This window comes from Camellia sinensis, chromosome 1 (assembly GCF_055761805.1).
Source record: "Camellia sinensis isolate YWXY chromosome 1, ASM5576180v1, whole genome shotgun sequence".
Lineage (NCBI taxonomy): Eukaryota > Viridiplantae > Streptophyta > Magnoliopsida > Ericales > Theaceae > Camellia > Camellia sinensis.
Window position 1 is genome coordinate 73,315,878 of NC_138961.1, and position 20,992 is coordinate 73,336,869.

The 20,992-nt window shown below is 35.8% G+C and overlaps 2 protein-coding genes across 10 annotated transcripts in view; one reads left to right on the forward strand and one right to left on the reverse strand.

The window, feature by feature from the left end:
• LOC114256933 (uncharacterized) overlaps positions 1–7,187 on the forward strand; it is a 99,268-nt gene extending 92,081 nt beyond the window's left edge. For 3 of the 9 annotated variants that reach the window (XR_014336195.1, XM_082879531.1, XM_028196621.2), the window contains 4 exons: positions 1,677–1,742; positions 4,182–4,256; positions 6,015–6,096; positions 6,702–7,187. Coding sequence is in view for 8 of the 9 variants with exons in the window: in XM_082879531.1 (XP_082735657.1) it covers positions 1,677–1,742; positions 4,182–4,256; positions 6,015–6,077 (204 nt within the window). In the remaining variant the exon portion in view is untranslated. The remainder of the gene's footprint in view (positions 1–1,676; positions 1,743–4,181; positions 4,257–6,014; positions 6,097–6,701) is intronic. The other 6 variants (XM_082879536.1, XM_028196624.2, XM_028196622.2 and 3 more) reach the window with 5 other exon arrangements.
• A 495-nt stretch (positions 7,188–7,682) lies between these two features.
• Positions 7,683–12,406, reverse strand: LOC114256944 (NADPH-dependent aldo-keto reductase, chloroplastic). The gene is made up of 5 exons (XM_028196637.2): positions 12,259–12,406; positions 11,694–11,869; positions 10,441–10,687; positions 8,637–8,816; positions 7,683–8,108 (listed from the first exon to the last, which is right to left on the reverse strand). The coding sequence occupies exons 1-5, from the start codon at positions 12,376–12,378 to the stop codon at positions 7,881–7,883; spliced, it is 951 nt and encodes a 316-aa protein (XP_028052438.2). The 5' UTR covers positions 12,379–12,406; the 3' UTR covers positions 7,683–7,880.
• Between the last annotated feature and the right edge of the window lie 8,586 nt (positions 12,407–20,992).

The following is a 20,992-nucleotide window of genomic DNA, read 5'->3' on the forward strand; positions in this document are numbered from 1 at the left end:
CAAGCGATCTCGATCAACCAGTGTACCCTGACTCCCAGACTGAACCGGACTAGGCCGAGGAGCCCGAGAAGGAGGAGCAACAGCTAAAGCAGAATGATCCTGAATAGAGGAATGCACCATAGCACTACGGCGACTCTCTTCTTGCTGGACAAGGGCATAAGCCTCGCGTAAGGTGGGAAAAGGTGAACGACCCAACACCTGGACGCGAATCTGATCATACTCCAAGTTCAAGCCAGCAAGGAAGTCATGCACACGCTCTTTCTCAACGGTTTGCTGAAACAATGTGGCATCCCGAGAACAAACAGTCTGGAAGCTTTGGTAATAGTCTAGTTCCTGCCACAAACTACTCAACTCAGCATAGTAGATTGCGAGTGATCTATCTTTCTGATCTAAGCTCCGAAGCTTCTTCCTCAACTCATACGCCTGTGCATCATTTCCTTGTTGGGAGTACATTTGGGCTGCAGCTGTCCAAATCTTATGAGCAGTATCTAACAAAAGGAAATTCCGACTAATAGTGGGCTGCATAGAGTTGATTAGCCAAGTCATAACAAGAGCATTTTCGGAAATCCATTGAGTATGGAGGGAGTCATCACCATTCGGTAGGGGAAGAGAACCAGTAATGTAGCCAGTCAAACGGCGAGCAGCAATAGCAAGACCACAGGAGCGTGACCAAATCAAATAGTTGGAACCATCCAATTTAACGGAACTAATTTGAAGAGAGGGATTGTCGGTAAGAGTCATAACACGACGGAGGCCACTCTCATCACTAATTGTATCCTTAGTCTCACCCTCAGCCATTGAAGATTAAATGCCCACAATAGGAAAAAAGCAAATTCCAGCCCAAAACAGCAAAAACTAACAGAGGCGAATCCACAAACTCAACTTAGGGACAAAAGTTACCTCTAGAGACAAAAACAGAGCCGAAACAGGGGTTGGAGAGGCCAAAACCAGTCAGAAACTGAGAGAAAACGTGCTAAAACTGAGGAAAATTGACAAAAATAGAGTAAAACCTTGCCAAATCATCAAAACCAGTCCTCCCAACCCTAGAACAGTCCCAATCGGTTCCCAAGGTAGAGGGAGGAAGGGAAAAAACAACCAAAAACAAGCCCCAGCAGGGACTTCCAAAAAAATCAATTGGTTTTTCCAAAAATCAACAAAAATTGGAAAAACACTCCAAAACTCATCAAAAAATTAAAATAAAAATCTAGGGTGAAAACCCATCAAATTTCGACCATAAAGGAATTTTTTTTTTCTGATTTTTTTCTGTGTATAGGGAAGAACGAAAGAAACAAGGAAAAGAAAAGATTCTTCAAGGAGGAAGATGATGCTCTGATACCATGTTAGATTTGCATAAAAGAAAGAAAAGAAAGTGAGGAAGAAAAGAGAGAGCTGTTGCTGTATATTATTCACACACCTAAACATATTAGGGTTACACATACTTATAATAAAAGACTAAAGGAACAAAAAGACATAACTACCCTCATACACTAATACTTAAACATATTTTATGTTTTTTGACTTGTTATAATGCGCCTAATAAAAAGAAGAAAATTAAACTCTGTGCTTATAACTTATTGACTACTGTCATTTTCCCGAGAATTAATGCACTAGCAATTAAATCAAATTTTCTTTTTGACCTTCTGTTTTTTTTTTCCCTCTATTGTTTTTCCTTTCAGGACAAAGATAAGCTAATAAGCAACTTAAAAACAATTCAGGACTATCTTTGCTCTTTCAAGTCACAGGTATGATCATCTAGAGGATTCAGTAAAGAACATTTGTAAATAAATGCAAATCATGATGAGTACAATGTGGGCACTTTGGAATTAACAATCTACTAGTTTTTTTTTTCGAAGGATTTTGAGTAACTGATAAGGCATTGCAATTTTTCTACATCTAGTCTGTTCACCATAGTAGTTGGAGAATCTCAGAATCCCATCAAAATATAAATGCTAATGAACATATCTATGGTGCTTTTGTTAATTTTTTATTTTAGTTTTACCCAATTTTGTTAAAGTTAAATCAGATGATAAAGTTAAAGGAGGATAACTGTAAGCAAATCATTTGATGGATTGTCCCATAAGTTTTTTCATTAGATTTGAGGGGAGAACAATATAGGGGAGAAAAGAAAATTGAAGAACTCGGAATAAAAATTCTGTCTAATTCTAAGGTGTCTGTTGACCAAGTTATCTATTAGTTTTTTATTTTTTGGTAAAAATAAGAATAATATAGAAAGAAGCACCAAAGGGGTGCAACCTGTATACAAAAAAGAGAATGACGAAGTTGTCTATTAGTGAGTGAACAACAATAGTGGACAAAAACAGAACCATTAAAAAATTGGTGCAAATGCCTCTATCTACATCTATTTCCTCCTCCTTTCTCTTCTGGCAATATTGGGTGAAGTATAAAAATGGTGTTGTATGAATCTAAACTTTATCTTTCATCGTTATCATACTATGTGCTGGTAGCGTCAATGGTTCTGTTCTTGTTTCTAAAATTCCAGTCACTGCCATTGCATCCTGGGTTTCTAAACCTTACCTATGGGTTTTAGAAAATGAAGTGTTGATGAATGAAACTGTACCATGGCAAAATGAATAGCACTTCATTCATCCATTAGCACATTTGTTGAACAATTTGGCTTAGAAGATTAAAATTGCCAAACGAAAATTTCGTAGAAATTGAAGAGTTACTTACTGTGGGAATTTGGTTTAATTTGAGAGAAAAATTTAGTAATAGTTCACTTACACAATTTTAGAGGGAATTATTGCCATTACTTACTCTTGAACCAATATCACTTTAATGTTTCAGATGTTAACACCAGAAAAATATTTGAATTGTGGAGGTTGACACCATTAATTCTTCAATTTTTCTTCATAATAAATTGGTGGCAAAACTCTTTTATCATGATGATAACACGTGAAAGCTCTTTCTTATTATTTTCAAAAATATATTTTTCTTTTGCCAAACAAAAGTCAAGAATAATCCATCCGAACACAATGTATAGCTACTCTCAACAAATCATAAAATATAAACAAATGAACAAGAAAAAACTTTATTCAATTGAAGGATATCATTTGAAGAAATTAAATCACAGTAAACCTAGCACTTAATTTAGCCTAACATACCCATATTGAAAACCAAAGCAACCTCTTGTAATGATTTAAAATGTTGAGGCAATTCTTTATTGAAGTGCCAGCACAGTTAGGATTATCCTATCATGCATTATAAATACTGGTTTAGTGAAACCTTAGTAGCCTAATCTGCCAATCTAGGTAGGCGAACTATGCTCTAAAATGCGAATTCACGAATTTATTAATAAATCCAATCAAATTCGCAGTTTAACATGGTCGCACAATCAAACAATCAAACCAATGCAAGAAGTGCTAGAGGGTAATGATTAGTAATGGCTAGTGCCTATGTGGTACACACAATCTTTAGTTAGAGACTGCTCACACTTGGGATTGTTCAAGTTTTCATGTTCCTTTAATAGAACCAAGGGTAAATTACACTGACCACCTTGACGTTTAGAAAAAATATAGTAGACCACATAATTTGGGCATAATCACACTGTTCTTCCTGTTATAGTAAGGCTAAAATGCCTAAAACTAATGCAGATAATGGGTAGACAGGGATAAACAAAGGTAAAATATACATTTCAGTGTAAAAATGATGACAATATCATTTTTCCATCCATACGACTAACAAATTATTGAGAAAAGGGGCACTAAATGTCATGTGGAGTACAACTGTAAGGGAACCTAGTGCCAGTGTAAATATGCCAGACTTGTGGGGTTTAATGTATTTTCTTCAAATCTCAAGGGAGGTTGGTGTAATTTTCCCTAGAACCAAAGAGCCCCAAGTTTTGGTGTGCTTGTGGTATGGGACTGAAGCAAGTTGGTGTGCTGCTTTTATAAAAAGAAATGGAAACCTCACACTCAGGTTGCAGCGATTTGGAACTCTGAAGGTATTTACATGTATGCATGCCCTGGAGGTACCCCACTCTGATGGTTTTTTTGACAATGGACGCTTTTGCTCTGCAAATCAGTTACTTTGAGAGAAACCCAGAATTTTCAGTGGTTTTCAGCTAGGCTGCTGCAATTTGTAAAATACAATTGAAAATTATATCAACTTCATTGTTTTTTCTTTTATTCACTTTGTTGTGTTTTTTCTTACCTCATGAACAGGGTCTAACAGTCACCAATATATCAGCTACAACTTTTCCACAAACACTGGATTGGCTGCATAGTTATATTCTTCAGGTATGTTCGTCTTCCAACCCTTCTTTTGAATAGCTGCATTACGTGAATTGGTCAAGTCGTATATATTCTTTTCTTACCTGGAAGAAGTTGATACCAGTAGTGGCCCCACTAGCTGAGTTATAAAACTAGGCTAGTACTTTGTGTTCATTAGCAATAAGTAAAAATCCACTTTTGGTAGGAAATGAAGTCCGTTAATAAATTTAGTCATTTTCTTATGCTCTTTCGGATAATCATCTTCTACGCTAGCATAAATTATATTGAATAATCAATTGTTTTACTGCTGTGGAAAAAGATCCAGAAATCTTTTATAAAGTGTTATTTTACCTGGAGTTTCTCTAGCATATTATGATATCGAAATGTTCCATCTAGTAAACATTTGGAACTGTTTGGTTTTTTTTATTATTTTGTTTATTAGTAGAAGAAACTGCTCTGAATCGTCCTAGAAGGTAAACTGTCAAAATCATTTCATTTTCATTACTCCAATAATTACATTTGGGAACCACCTGATGTTTCTCTGCTCTCATTGGGAAAATGCTTTGGTTGGATACTTCATCGATAAAAGATTCTCTTTCCATTATTTGAAAACTTGGGCGGAGAAACTTTGGGGAAATTTGCTTGAGGACGTGGTCTCCATTGACAATGGTTTTTTTATTTTTAAAGTAAAAAGTGAAGAGGCTATGGACACAATCTTGGAAGATGGCCCCTATTATGTTGGGGCTAAATTGATTGTTATTAAAAAATGGCAACCTGGACTAAAACTAACAAAGTGTGAATTTTCAAGTGTGCCATTGTGGGTGAAGTTGTACAATGTTCCTTTGGAACTTTGGAGTGAAGAGGGTTTGGGTTACATAGCTAGCATCTTGGGAACTCCTCTTTATTTGGATGAGCCAACTTTCAAGAGAAGCAGACTTACGCTTGCGAGAATTTGTATTGAAGTGCCAGCAAATAAAGAGATCCCTAAGTCTTTCAAAATAAATCTTGGTTATGGTGACCCATATGAGATTCAAGTTGAGGTACCATGGAAGCCCCAAAGGTGTGATGGTTGTAAGACTTTTGGCCATACCACTAATTTGTGCCCTCAAAAGCCAAAGTCTTTGAACCCTCCCTCCTTCAAACATGAGTGGAGAGTCAAGAACACTAAAACACAAATTCCGACTAAATGGGAAGTGGTGAAGAAAAAGGGGAGAGATGGTGGGCAAGGTTCAACGCCATTGATCAACAAAGAGAGAGAGACGCAGTCTTCTATCCCCTCAACATCTAATGCCTTTGATGTCCTTGAATCGTGTGACATGGACGAGTTAGGAAATGGAGATTCAAGTCAAGAGTTGAGAAATAGAGGGAGTCCATCTCCAAGTGATCCTAGTTATGGGGAGACTTCAAAAGAGGATAATAGAAGAAAACTTTAAGCGAAACTTCATGACTTGAAGAATGCTAGAAGGAAATTCTGAATCCTTGTTTTGTTGGGAATGTTGTGCTTGTTTTCTATTAGCTTAGTTTGTTTTTTGATGGAGTAGTTTATTTTGTTTATTTTTGTGCTCCCATCAAAAGCTGTGTGTTGAACTTCATTGTATATTTTTCTTTTTTGGTTATAATATGACTTACTTATCCAAAAAAAATAAAAAATGATCTAATACATTATCAGTGATTAGTTTTTCTCCTTTGTCTAAGCTAATTAGACTGTACATCCTATTTTATTTTTCTGGTCAGTAGCCTGTACGATGGTTCTAAAACCTGCGTTTGATATTGTTTCTCTATCAGTGTATTGAGAAAGGTATATCATCGGTTTCTGATGGAAGTGGTACACTGCCAGCTGAGAGTTAACTTACATGCTAATTAACAGGTTTGATGAGGACTCCAAATACCTTCTATCTTGTGCCTGTTTGAAAATTTATATATATTTTTTAAATGTTATCTATGCTAAAACTTGCTTGATGAACTAACATAGAATAGAACCACTTAAAAACATTTATCAGTGGAAACAGATGATCCTATTTGAAAAGTGAGAATATACTTACCAAGGTCCTAAGATTGTACCAATGATAAAAGAAATTTCTCTAATGTTTCAAATAGCCTCCCTAAGCTGCTATAGGCCCTGTTTGGTGCAGCTTATGGAGCCTACTTATAACCCATTTTAATTTTGAAAATCTCTGCTAGAGTAGTTGGTATAGTTTCTACTTACAACTTATGAGGCATAAATAGCTTAAATTAGCTGAGAAAAGTTGATTATTGACGAGAAGTAAGGAAAGCGATGCTTTTAGCTTTTTATTTATAATTATCAACTTTCAGCTTACAAGAAGTTACACCAAACAGACCCGTAATGCTATTTGCAATCTTACCCATTCTTTATCCAACCTTGTCCATTTTGTCAATAACCAATTGCTCGTTGATTGTTGCCCTCTTGGTTTTGTAACTTCTTTTTGTATATTTTCCTCGTGTTGTTGATAGGTCCTTGTTACTTATCTGGACCTGATGAGGAAATGAAGTTGCAGAGATGTGCTATAAACAACTAAGATACTGGACGCTCTGTCGTGTAAAATCCAGAAATCAAACCTAAAAAGTTCTGCACAAGGACACAGGCTGGAGGATGTTGAAAGATTTAGGGCTTCGGCAAAGTGGTGGTCTTTAAAATGTACTACCATCGCGAAATGTTTGTTGGCCCCGACTCCGTCTCCCAAGCCCTCTACTGTAATAAGACTTGTAATGCTACAAAATGGTTAGCCTGGCTTAATTTGAAATGCTGAATATGGGACCTTCATAGAAATTGAAAGGTCCTCATGAAATGGTTGGGTATATTATTATATAATTGATAATTATTAATTTTTTAGTTTGGGTGATATTTATTTATTTGTAAAGGGCTTTCTATTGTAAGGGTAAGGGATGCATGGCTTAATAAAGAAGATTATGGATGTTGATAGCATCTTTCCTTGATTATCTCCCTATAGTTTATAACATTGCTTAACAAAAAAAAAAAGTGAGAGAGGGTGATCAGTGCATAAGAACCCTCCTTAGGCATTGATTGTAGGAGCCCCTACCCGCTAAAGAGTCTGATAAGACGGGCCTAGACAGATCTTCAAACACGGCAAGCACTCTCTCAACAAAGATTGAGCCATAGTCTTACCCTAGCCCATTGAGAGGCATGGTGGTAACGAGTTCGTAGCCCATGATTAATGAGCATAAGTTTTGCATCCCCTAATGACTGCTAATGAGATTTGAACCCATGACTTGTTGGCTACCAAAGTACATAGGATTAAGTCCCATACCTTCTAATCCTAAGGTTTGATGCTTCCAAAAATGTGAATTGGGTCATTTTAGAAATGGTTGGTTCACTAATTTTAGATAATTGGATGTCTTTGGGATATAAAGTTGATGTGGACCACATATATAATGAACATATTTCATTTATTTACTTTTATTAATTTTTCTAGATGTATAATATTGTTGGATAGAAATTTAATATTTTCAATTCATTTATCATGCATGCACTAATTGCATGGTTGTTATAACTTACACCATGGTATGTGCACTCCCCTTGCACCCTTACAAACATATGTAACATATAATCAATTTTAAATCATGCCATTAATTGGAATATTAAAGCTTGGTATTACAATAATAGATTCATGATCAAATCTCATCATCCCATAGATCTTGTATGGTCTTATAAGGACTTGTTGTTTGATTAACAAGGAACTCCCCTCTCATAATTTTCCTCTCCTCCATCATTTCAATATTGAGTAAATCGTGATCGTCCAATCTCAGATCAAGGGCTCCCATGTTCTCCTTCATCCTTTCTTTGTTGAAGCTCTTCACAATTACACTTGCACCCTTTGATAATCCCCACCCTAGGGCAACCTACATAAGAGATTTTAAAGAAGACAATCTTATAATTTCTTGTTAAGGAGACAGATTTTTTGTAAAAGATAATCTTATGTTGCTTGAAAGGAGGAAATAATAGCTTAATTATGGCTTAGATTGATTATTGCACATGCAAGTCCAAGCCAAGGCAAAAATATGTTGATTTGCAAATTATTTTATTTCTTTTTTAAAAAATAAAAATAAAATTGTGGGATATAGAAAAGCTCTTTCTGAAAAACAAAAAACAATATATATATTTCATGTGACTGTAATTTTTTTTCATATTTCATGACCAATAGACGAAGATAAAAAGTTTCTTTTTTTTTTAATTCGAACTCATATATTATGATGAATAAGAAAGTCTCTCATCCAACATAAATGAAAGATTTTTAAAATTTTTTATAATCAATAAAAGAGAATAAAAAAATTACATAGTGCAATAATAAATTTGAATATAAATTAAAAATTGCCTTAATGAATGCAGATTTAAATAGGAAAATGTGGTGAGATTTTGACTTATTTCACCTGAGCTGGGGTTGCCTTGTGCTTGAGGGCAATGGATTGGATGATTGGATCATCAACCACAGCCGTTGATCCCCATGCATTCCCTGGTCCACCAAGTGGTGAATATGCACTTATGTGGATGTTGTGGTCCCCACAGAACTCTCTAAGCTTTGTTTGCCTCCACCTTGGATGCATTTCCACCTATACATTATAACAAGAAGATGATGATGATGATGATGAAGAATTAATGGTGGTGATGTTTGAAAATAATGTCTCAATTAGCTAATGTTTGGTTCATTATAACAAAATGAAATTGAATAATTATTTCAGTAAAATCTTCAGTCTTATATTTGGTTGATTAAAAATAATAATAATAATAATAATATATTTTAAATTAAAAATATAGTTCACCATTATAAAGGAATAATCATTTTATATAAGATAAGAGAGTTTAAAAAATGACTATTTTATTTAATTCTAGTAAATCAAATAGAATATTAGAGTTTTTAATCATTGAGCTCTTAAACCTTATTTGATTTTATAATAGACCAAGAGATATAAAATAATCACTTACATGGAGGCTACTTCACAACTAAAATCACACCAAAATTACAAGTTTGACTCATAATTTTCTATTATACATCTCATTTAGAATTCATAATTTATGCTTATAAGACTAATGGTTAGGTTTTTATCAAAAATGACTTCTCAAGAAGTTGAAAAAGAAATAGATCATATTTTTTTTTTTGGGGGGGGGGGGGGGAATTTCTCCCCTTTTTCTCTCTCTAAATAAATCATTGGTAGTAATGGTACAATATATATGTATATATATATACACTCAAATAAAATTTGTTTGAATAAATGAGAGGAAAAGAAGAAAAAAAATAATTTCTCTTCTATCTAGTTTGGTTAAACTATATATATTAAAAAATTATAATTTTTTTTCATGTAATATCACCAATATCTATATATATATATAAGTGTTAATTTTTATTTATTTATTTTTTAAAATTTCTTCTGTATCTAATGGTGCAATTTTGGTATTATGAAAAAGCATCTAGCTCCTCTCTAGTCTGATTGTGGACTGTGTGGGCTCAAATCTGGACCCATATTAATTATTCAAACCGTTCAATGTGTAAAATTCATCGGTTACATAATTCTTTCAAAAAATTGAGTTGATTAGATATCGATAGACATTTAATCGAATCACATTTCAGCAACGACAAACATGATTTTCAAAATAAATTGTTGATAAAAATGTGATAAGATCAAGTGGTTATTTATATCTGATTAAATTGATTTTTGATAGGAATAATGTACACGACGAGCTCTACACATAAAATGGTTTGGAATATTGAGATGGACCCTGATTTGGGCCCACCACTACCCAACAACACCTTCCAATCTAATTGCGAACTTAGGAAAAAATAATAATCAGATTTGTTTTTATTTTTTTTCCCCTTCGGATCTTTTCTATTTTAGTGAGATTCAAAATGAGAATTTCAAGAGAAATTGATTTCTCTCAATTTCTTTCAAGTTCGCACGATTTCTCTTCCCTTTACTAATCCAAACACGATGAATATAAACCAAGACCAAAAAAAAAAAAATCATTTCTGTTCTTTTCTTTCAATTCAAATGAAAGAATCCGGTCCATCTACTCACATGGCTCTACATACAAAAAAACAAAAATAATGATGGCCATACACATATGCTACTAAAGAGTGAGCTCTGTTCACCCACGTTACTCTACTTATTTTTTTTTACAATCAATTCTAATTAGTTGTGTATCGGTAGAATTATTTGAAAAAGGGGAAAAGAGCATTACTTGATTGACCGCAGGAGGAATAGAAGCAAAATCTAAGAGACGTTGGATCTTGTTGGTGGAGAAATTGCTGACACCTATACTCCTACACAATCCCATGTCCAAGCATCTCTCCATGCCACCCCAAGTGGTCTCCAGGTCCAGTACTGGTTCGAATTCAGCTTCGTCTGGGACTGCGTTTGTAGCCCATGGCTTCAACTTCACTGGCCAGTGCACCAGGTACATGTCCACATGTTCCATCCCCAACCTCCTACAATATAACACACCCAATCAATATATATATATATATATCAATAATATTATAAACCCAGACTTAATTATTCAGAAATTATCCAGAATTATCATTTTATAGTTCAGATTTATTTTATACATGAATCTTATATTACACAAATTTAATCTTCACCACATAACCACTCACTCAGAAAATTCTGGATAGATAAATCTGGAGTTCCAAACTTTTCATATATATATATATATATATTATTACAACTCTATCTCTCTCTATGTCCATACTATTATATAAAGTCAACTCTTTAATTGGCCTGTCTGTGAATGTCATTTTTTTTTCCCTCAAAATATAACTACTGCCATCAAACTGTTTCAAATAACTGTTATTATGAGATTCAGTTGTTTCACATCCAATAGTTCTAAACAAAATGGTTAGATAGGAGTTGTCAATAATGTGCATATTTGTTTTTGGGGATCCACAGCCACAAACAGTATTCTAATAATACGTACCATTTCAGGACGGTCATCTACGTACGGGTGTATTTTTTGGGATCCACACAATTATCTCCTCCTACCAAGTATACTCTAGTCTAGTTGCCATACATACATATACATATATATATATATATATATATATGTTCACTTCTTGTTTTTTTGTTAATATAAGACGTGGGTAATGATCAATCTCAAGAAATACATATAAGAAAATCATGCATGAAAGCTGGAAGCATATTCACATCAAGCACAATTATAATCACTCAAATATTTGATCACCGAAATTACCAATCCCTAATAAGGAATCTGTGATTTCGGTGCATTTTTTTTAACGCTCGTTTTTTCCATTCTCATCACATGTAATGCAAGTAGTCGGTTGTTTGACCTATCATGCTTTTTAATCCATTTATGCATGAATATTGAGTGCAACGGTGACATTATTAGGCTAATAAAAAAATTGTTAATAAAATTACACAAATTGTAGTGTAGCCTCCATTAATTTCTATGAAATTTCTTATTGCATATATGCTTACTTTAAAGTTCGAGTGAGCCCTGAGACAGGATCATGGTGATCACTTCCCCACAGTTTGGAAGTGAGAAAAATGTCTTCTCTCTCAACGGTCTGATTAAGAATTGATTCTGTTAATGCCTCTCCCACAGCTGCTTCTGAACCATATATTTTTGCTGTGTCAAAATGCCTGTACCCCATCTGTTGTACATAATACGTATACAACAAAAACAACACTACTTAAAACCATTTTCATGCAAATATATATATAACTTATCGTAGAAATTTAAAAGTAAAGCCATGCATGCTTTTTACAAAAATGTTACCTACATAGAAAAATATTCAAAATATTTAATGTGTCATCCAAATACATTTAAGATGTGGGCTTCATTATATAAAAATTATGCAATCATAGAAGTCATCAAGTATCAATCTCTATGTTCACTTGTCTCAAAACACTAGTAATTATTGGTTTGAATCATATGAAAATCACGAGAGGCGAAAATCACAAAGTATAATTCAAATCACTATAATAAGTGTTTTGGAATAGAACAACAGAAGAATTTGATAAGATAAAATCTCATGCATACCTTAAGAGCTGTTTGGACTGCATGTTTGGTTTCTTCTCTATCATTTTGAGAAGAATAAGTGCCCAAAGCCATGATGGGTATGGTTGAGCCACAGTTCAATGTCACCTGATTGTACTTCATTCTCTCTCTAGATGTCTTTCTCTCTCTCTCTAGATCTCTGTCTCCTCAACAATGCAATATAACTAACTTGGTGACTCCACATATATATACACACAAAAGTCAACAAGTACCTTCAAACTGTTTTTTTGAAGATATTGCACCGCCTATAATAGTATATTGGAGTTAATTGGGGGGCGGGGGTGTTAAATTTGATATGTTGATCATATCAATTAATTGTGATCTTCCATGTCTCCAGGGATTTTAACAATCCTTCGTTTTAAAGAAAGAATCTAAAAGTACTTGTTTATTTTACTATACACACAAGGTTATTTGTGATTAGATTCTTTGTCTCCATATGTTGGCTATTTTGACACTTTGAAAAATAAAAATGTAATTGTCACCTGCTAGTAAAGATTTGAAAAGTTGTTACAGAATTTATAATTCAATTTACTTATTAGGTGATTGTGATTAGGTTCTTTCAGTCTCAATAAAGAAGATTTTATTGATTGTGTTTTAGTAAGAACCAATGCAATAAAACTTGAATTTGAAACAAAATGGGGGAGAGAGACTGGACATAAAATATAATTGATTAACTGAATAATGCAATTACAAAATGTTATTTTTATTAAAGGCAATTTCAAAGATTGAATTCTGAAAATACAAGAGCTACTTTAATCTACTTCTATGAAAAGTAAGTGCAGTACTGAAATTTAAAGATAAATGAAATCACAAAGATATAAAGTCTAGATTTGTTCGAGGAGGCTCTTTCATCTTTACATTCATCTATTTATAATCTTCTCTTGGCCTTTGAATCAGTTGAGCTACTTTTTCTCACCATGATCTCTTTTCTTGTAGCTACTTCTTAGGGCCACTTCTTCTCTTTATGCGTGTATCATTGCTAATAACTGCTATCTTGATAACTTCTTTCCACTACAAGAAAAAACACATTTGGCGACTAGATTTTTAGTCCCCAAAAGTCGGTTTTTAAGTTTCCCCGACTAAATTTTTTAGTCGCCGATTTGGTCGCTGGAAAACGGCCGGGAAAGGTATTGGCGACTAAAAAACTTTTAGTCACCAAAAAGCAAGTCTTTAGCGACTAAAACTTTGATTGCCAATAGTCAATTATATTTTTTAAATTATACATTTGGCGACTAAATTTTTAGTCGCCAATAGTCAATTATATTTTTTAAAATTATACATTTACCGACTAATGTTTTAATCGTCAATACTCAAGGAATTGGCGACCAAACAAATTTAGTCGCCAAAAGCTCATTCCGAAAAAAAATAATTACACCCGGCTCTTGTAGAGATTCAAACCATCAACCTCCTACACCATAAACCTTATACAACACACTCTTTCTACTACGCCTCCATAACATCATATGATTATGTATGCAACATATATTATTTATATAGTACTTAGACCAGTATTAATAAAAAAGTATATATATTAATATAATTATTTTTTATTGAACATAATTTATGTAAAAATAAATTATTTAGTAGAAAAAAAAGGACACCACTTTTGGCGACTAAATATAGTTTTAGTCGCCAATTCCATACTTTTGGCTACTAATTATTTTTTAGTCGTTACAAAAAAAAATACCCGTGCTAAAATTACCACTTTTGGCGACTAAATTTCTTTTTAGTTGCCAAAAAGCTTCACTTTCAGCTACTAAACATGTTTTTAGTCACCGAATGCTTCACTTTTGGCTACTAATTTTTTTAGTCGCCAAAGGGCCTTATTTTTTGCTACTAAAATTTTTTTAGTCGGTAAAAGCCTCGCTTTTGGCAACCAAACAGATTTTCAGTCGCCGAATGCCTCACTTTTGACTACTAAATTTTTTTTAGTCGCCAAAAGGCCTTACTTTTGGCTACTAAAATTTTTTTAGTCGCTAAAAGCCATATATCGGCGACCAAATAGATTTTTAGTCGCCAAAACCTATACTTTTGGCTATTAAATTTTTTAGTCGCCAAAAATCTTTACTTTTGGCTACTAATGCATTTTTAGTCGCCAAATACTATACTTTCAGCGACGAAATATGATTTTTTAGTCGCCAATAGTACTTTTTCTTGTAGTGTTCCCTTGTGCTCTTCATGTGTTGAATAACTACCTATTAGCTACTAGAACTCACATCCACTGCTCACGCGCGTAGCTTTCGAATGTGAGATTCTTCAATGACTTGTGTATCTGTATAATTATCTTTGCTTGCCACGTGTCACCTTCGAATTGAATGGTTTAATTATAGTGCCAACAGTCGATTACATATTGTCATATTATTAAAATTAATGACTAAAAGAATATGAGCCAAACATGGATATAGAAAGTGAGATAGATGATCTCACATTGACCCTGACACAGATCATCTGTCTCATATCTATTACATATTGTCATTGGTTTAGCATAACCTACAAAAGTCAAAAAGTTACTAAAAAAGTCAAAAAAATCCATACTTGGGGGAAGCCTTATTTTGCCCTTTAAATTCAACTACCCAAAAGTCGAAAAATTAAAAGTCAAAAAGTCAATAAGGGTAGAATGATTATTTTAATTTTATTACACATCTTTTCGTAAAAAGTCAAAAAATTATTTCAAATATACATTTTTTTTCTTTGCTTTTTTAGCCAAAAAATCAAAAAGTGCACTTGTATAGCACATCTCAAACAACAGTTGCAAAATTTTCAAAGGTGGTTCTTTATTTTACTTTTTAATTTTTACTTAAAATTTATTAGTGTTATTTTTTTATTATATAAAATTACTAATTAAATGTTTATATGCCATTTTCAATGGTTATTATGACTAATCTATTTTTTTTTTTGATCAACAAAAAAAAACTTTATTGAATTAGAACCAAGGAAAAAATCCTTACATCTGACATCAATAAAGGAACAAAAAGGCCGTGCTACTAGCATCATAGTGAACTATACTCATCCCAACTAGGTTGGCACAAGAAAGCCACCCAATCATGTGCTAACACAAGCCAAAATCTAGTTGGAGAGAGACCAACCAGCAGAAACCAAAACAGAAACAAGAAGCAAACAGACACCAAGGAGAACAACACAACAACAAGACAACAGCAACCACTGTATCCTAGAACAAAAGGCAAGGCAGCAACAACCACAGCTCAAAGCCCCCTGATAGAATTCAAATTAAAGAGCAACTCATTTACTGAGAAAACCACCCCCTTAGAATGGTACTTAACCAAGAGAGCGATATGCATCTTAATGGATTCACAGACACCACACCAGTTTACCTGTGAACCAGAAAATTTAATTTCATTCCTAGCCTTCCATACATACCACATGACCACAGATGGCAGTGCATCCCACATACACTTGAGCATTTTCTTAAAATTAAAACCACCCCACCAATCCAAAAGCTGAGATATACTCTGAGGCATAACCCACTCCAGGCTCCACCACTTAACCACTTCAGACCAAATGCACCAAGCAAACTGACAATGGAGAAGGACATGACTTACATCTTCAGCACTAGAATGACAAAAACAGCACGGAAAGGAGCCATTGGGATCTAAAACACCCAAACTCTGCAAAAACACCGAAGTTTTTAATCTACCTCTCCAAGCCAACCAACAGGTGAACTGCATTTTTGGAGGAGAGATACCCTTCCATAACAACCTAGGCACCACTAGACTTGAGCTGTCAATTGAGGAAAGCCACTCATAAGATGATTTCACTGAATAGACCCCTGAGGTACCAAAAGTCCACACCAGTCTATCTTCCACACCAGATCTTAATGCTGGGACTGAGTTAAGAACATGAACAAGACTAGATAAATCTGCAGCTTCCCAAGAGTAAAGGTTTCTTCTGAAATTCAACATCCACCCTGATGAAGTAGATCTTCTACTGAATATGTCATAAACAGATGCTTCTTTATCCTGAGAAAGAAAATACAATCTGGGGAAAACTAATTTCAAGCAACCAGCAACAGACCATGAATCATTCCAAAAAGAGCACCTATAACCGTCACCTAAAGCAATACTAATGTGGGAATGCAAAAAGTCAAAGAAATTAGGCCTGCAAACAACTACTGACAGTATGTCAGTCCAAACTCTAGAGCCATAAGTTTGAAAATCAGATGGAGGCAACCAAGGCTTTGGGGCATACTTGTACTTACTGCAAATAACATCTTTCCAAAGAGCCTTCTCCACACACCCAAACCTCCACCACCACTTAGCCAAAAGACATAGATTCACATCTCTAATTTTCCTAATGCCAAGACCGCCAACTCTAAAATCTTTAGTAACTTCAGACCACTTAACCAAATGCAACTTTTTCTTAAGATCAAAACCCCCCCATAAAAAGGAGGCTTGAATTCGATCAAGATCTTTAGCAACTCCTCCAGGGATCTTAAACAATGATAAGTAATAGACAGGGAGGTTACTCAAGACAGATTTAATCAAAGATAATCTGTCACCAAAAGACAAATGCCTTCTCTTCCAGCTGGCAAGCTTAACTTTAAACTTCCTAACAATTGGGGCCCAAGTTGATTTAAGTCTAGGGCTAGCACCAAGAGGTAGACCCAAAAAAGACATAGGTAGCACACCTTTGGAACAATTAAGGATATCAGCAACCTGATCCAGAAAAACCTCCTCCACACCAACACCAATAACCGAACTTTTACTATAATTGATCTTTAGACCAGAAACAACTTCAAAACATCGAAGCAACCTCTTGATACAAAGAATTTCCTCCTGATTGGCCTCATAGAACAAGATGGTGTTATTCGCAAATTGAAGGTGTGTCACTTTTACCAAATCATTCCCAATAACAGCCCCCTTGAAGACTCCCAACTCTCTAGCCCTTAAAATCAAAATATTCAGACCTTCCACAACCATATTAAATAAAAAAGGGGAGAGAGGATCCCCTTGCCTTAAACCCCTTTCAGGAACAAACTCATCTGTAGGGCTTCCATTAACTAAAACAGAAATTCTAGCCTTGGTAACGCAGCTTTTGATCCAATTCCTCCATTTCAGCCCGAAATGAAAACTTTCCATTAGATTAAATAAGAAATTCCAATTTACACAATCAAATGCTTTCTCAAAATCGATTTTAATAATCACCCCTTTCTTCTTTTTACTCCTCCACCAATCCAACACCTCATTTGCGACAAGCACCCCATCAAGAATGAATCTCCCCCTCATAAAAGCTGATTGGGAAGGGCTAATAATAGATGGGATAATAAGTTTCAGCCTACTAGATAACACTTTGGCAAGAATCTTGTACATGGAACCAATAAGACTAATTGGTCTGTAGTCATTGAGGCCATTGGGATTCTCAGACTTGGAGATGAGAGCAATGAAGGAAGAAATAAGGCCAGAGGCCAGCTTTCCGTTAGCAAAAAACTCTTTAAAAAATAGCATGATATCCCCTTTCATAAATTTCCAGCACTTCCTAATAGCCAAAAGATTAAAACCATCTGGCCCAGGGGCCTTGTTCCCATCACAGGCCTTCAGAGCACTCCAAACCTCTGACTCTGAGAACTCCCTTTCAAGATCAAGAACTTGGGAACCATCTAAGGTCTGAAAAACCCCTCCTAATTTTGGCCTAACCTTCCATGATTCAGAAAAAGCACTCTTAAAATGATTCCAGACCTGGCTTTTAACTGCTAGAGGATCATCAACCACCACTCCATTTACTACTACTGAGTTAATGAGATTAATGTTTTGCCGACATTTAACCATCAAATGGAAATACCTTGTATTTTTATCACCTCTGAGAGCCCAGTCTTGCCTGGATTTCTGAAGCCAAAACCACTCTACCCTCTTACTAAACTTCCAAATTAGCTCCCTCAACTCTGCTTTTCTGGATAACTCAGCTGCCAACAACTCTCTGGACTCAGTTAGTAGGTCCAGCTGATGGAATTCCTCCTCAACAAGTTTAAGTTGGGATGTAAGGTTGCCAAAAACAGATACATTCCACTCCTTAAGATGCTTCTTTAAAAAGCCCAACTTTTTGGATAGTCTAAACCCAGCCCACCCATCAACCTCTGCTTCAAGCCAAACCTTTTCAACCATAGGCAGAAACCCAGAATGGAGAACCTAACAATTCATGAACCTGAAAGGTTTAGGACCCCAGTCCCTACTATCTTCCTTCATAATAATAGGACAATGATCAGACACAGACCTCGGCAGCCCCCAACATTTAAAATTGAAAACAGCAAGCCAATCAGAGTCTAATATGAACCTATCAATGCGACTCCATTTACCGTTATCACTGGAATTGCTCCAAGTGAACCTTCTCCCTAACATTGATAGCTCCACCGCTTCAAGCTTGTCAATGAACTCATTAAAGTCCTGCATACCCACATTCCTCCTGGAACAACCAATCCTCTCACTCATACACCTAATCTCATTAAAATCACCTCTAATACACCAAGGTTTGGGAAACAATGGCTTGATTCTGATGACCAAATCCCATAAGTCCCTTCTCTTAACAACATCATTAGGAGCATAGAGGTTTACTAACACGCCTTCAAACTCAGAATTAATCTTCCCAGCTAGCACAATCAAATTCCTAGAGCAGCAACTACTGTGAAGAGAGAAGACTCCTGGATTCCAAACGCACAAAAGACCTCCAGCAAGGCCATTCGCACCAACATCCAAAAACTCAAATCTATCAAAAGGCCAAACGGATCTCACCATATCAGAGCTAATAACATCTCTCTTGGTTTCTTGAAAAAACACCATGTCCACTTTCTCATCCTTAAGGACTTTCCTAATTTTCCTCCTTTTAATCTCCCTCCCCAAACCTTGGATATTCCAGGACAGAAGATACATGATAAAATAATAAAAAACTCCAACACTCCCAAAACAAACAAAAAACTTACCTGATTTGCTGGTGCCTCCTTTGCTCGATTCTTGCCACATCTTGCCGTTCTAGATCAGCGATTCTGTTAAGCGCAGCATCCTCCTGATCATCAAAATCAATGCCCAAAGCTTTACCCAACTGCACAGTTGCTTGAGCTTCATTAAGAATGATTCGACCACTGCAAGACCCCAACTTAGAAGATGAAGCCAATGAAAACTTCGCAATCGCAGCTTTTAGAGAGGCTCCCTTCTTAGAAGTGGACAACTGATTACGGCTCCTCTGCCTAGCATATTTCAAACTGCCCTTGAACACTTTCACTGGAGCTGAATTCTTGCATCTCTTCCTGACATCCCTAATCTCTGATTTGGTCTGCAGATTGGCCATGATCTTAGCACTACCAATGCTTCCAGATGTAACCTCTTTCACCGACCCAACTGGAGCTTCCTCTATGAGCCCTATCTTAAAATTTTCCCCAATATTAAGAGGCTCAACCTGCGAATTCTGGGCCATCTCCTCAATATCAGTAATAGTGCACCTATTGCCAAAATGAGGCCCAACAAAAGAAGGTTCACCCAACACTACTTCTAAATTCAGCCCAGGTTGGGGCCCAATAGATCTACTAAAACTCCTCATGAAGCCCACCTGAGATCTAGCAAAACCCATATCTTTATCAGGCCTATCACAATTCAAAAACCTTCTCCCCTCAAGATCACAAACCTCCCGCTGAAGAGCATGCTTTGAGCTAGATTCATTAACAGCCGACACCAAGTCCCAATGCCCATGCATGCCAGACGCATGGACTCCAACTACCTTCTGGGAGGATAGAGACTGCACTACCTCATCATTGCCCACTACTTCTGCTTGACTCTTCACCTTCCTACTTCTGTCGCCGGCAACTGAAGATTCCGACCGACAATCGACGATCGATCTGAGACCCCACTTCTGCCCAATCTCCTCCACGAAATCCAAACTTGACAACCCCTCTTTCACAAAAACATCAAACTGTTTGTTATGACAATCCACTAACACCTTAGAGTTAATGGTCTCCATAACTCTGGTATGCACTAAAATTCTCCCACAAACCAGAGAATTTGAATCCAAGAAATCAATTCTAATAATATCTCCCCACAAGTTTCCAATCCTTTGAAGCGTACTAGGATTCCACACATGAAACGGGATACCAAAGCAGTGCAACCAAACGAGACGAGAGGGTTCTAATACAAAGTCCTCCCCCCAAGATCTAATTTCCTCGCACAAATCCTGTATAATCACAGCAACCGAACTGAATTCCTTATCAAGTTCAACCTTGGATCCGAAAGAAAGAAGCACAATGTTACCACCCCCAAACCTAATGTTGACGTTGTGGTTATATTTTTTCACCATTGCTTCTAGACTACCCACCAAATTCAAGGACTTCAAACGGACAATCATAGTACTATCTAACCAGTCACAGCCTTCATCTGAAGCCAAAACCTTCAAGCAACTAGTGACTTCAACACCTCCTTGTTTTACAACCTCCGCAAAGGATTTGCCTTCCTTTAAGATAGTAATCTTACTATTAACCTTAGGGGCCTTAATTTGACCACCCAAAGGCTCTGCATTGCTGGTGAAAACAGCTTTCCGACCACTGCTTTTGACAAAGTCTGCGAGCTTGACCTTCAGCTCCTTGTTAGCGCACCACACTCCGTTAGTCTTCTGAATTGCTAACCCCGCTACGACTTCACAATCATACCTAACAAAACCAAACTTCGTCCCCACTCTACTCTTCTTGTAAGGTATAAACACATGGCGAACAACTCCGAACTTC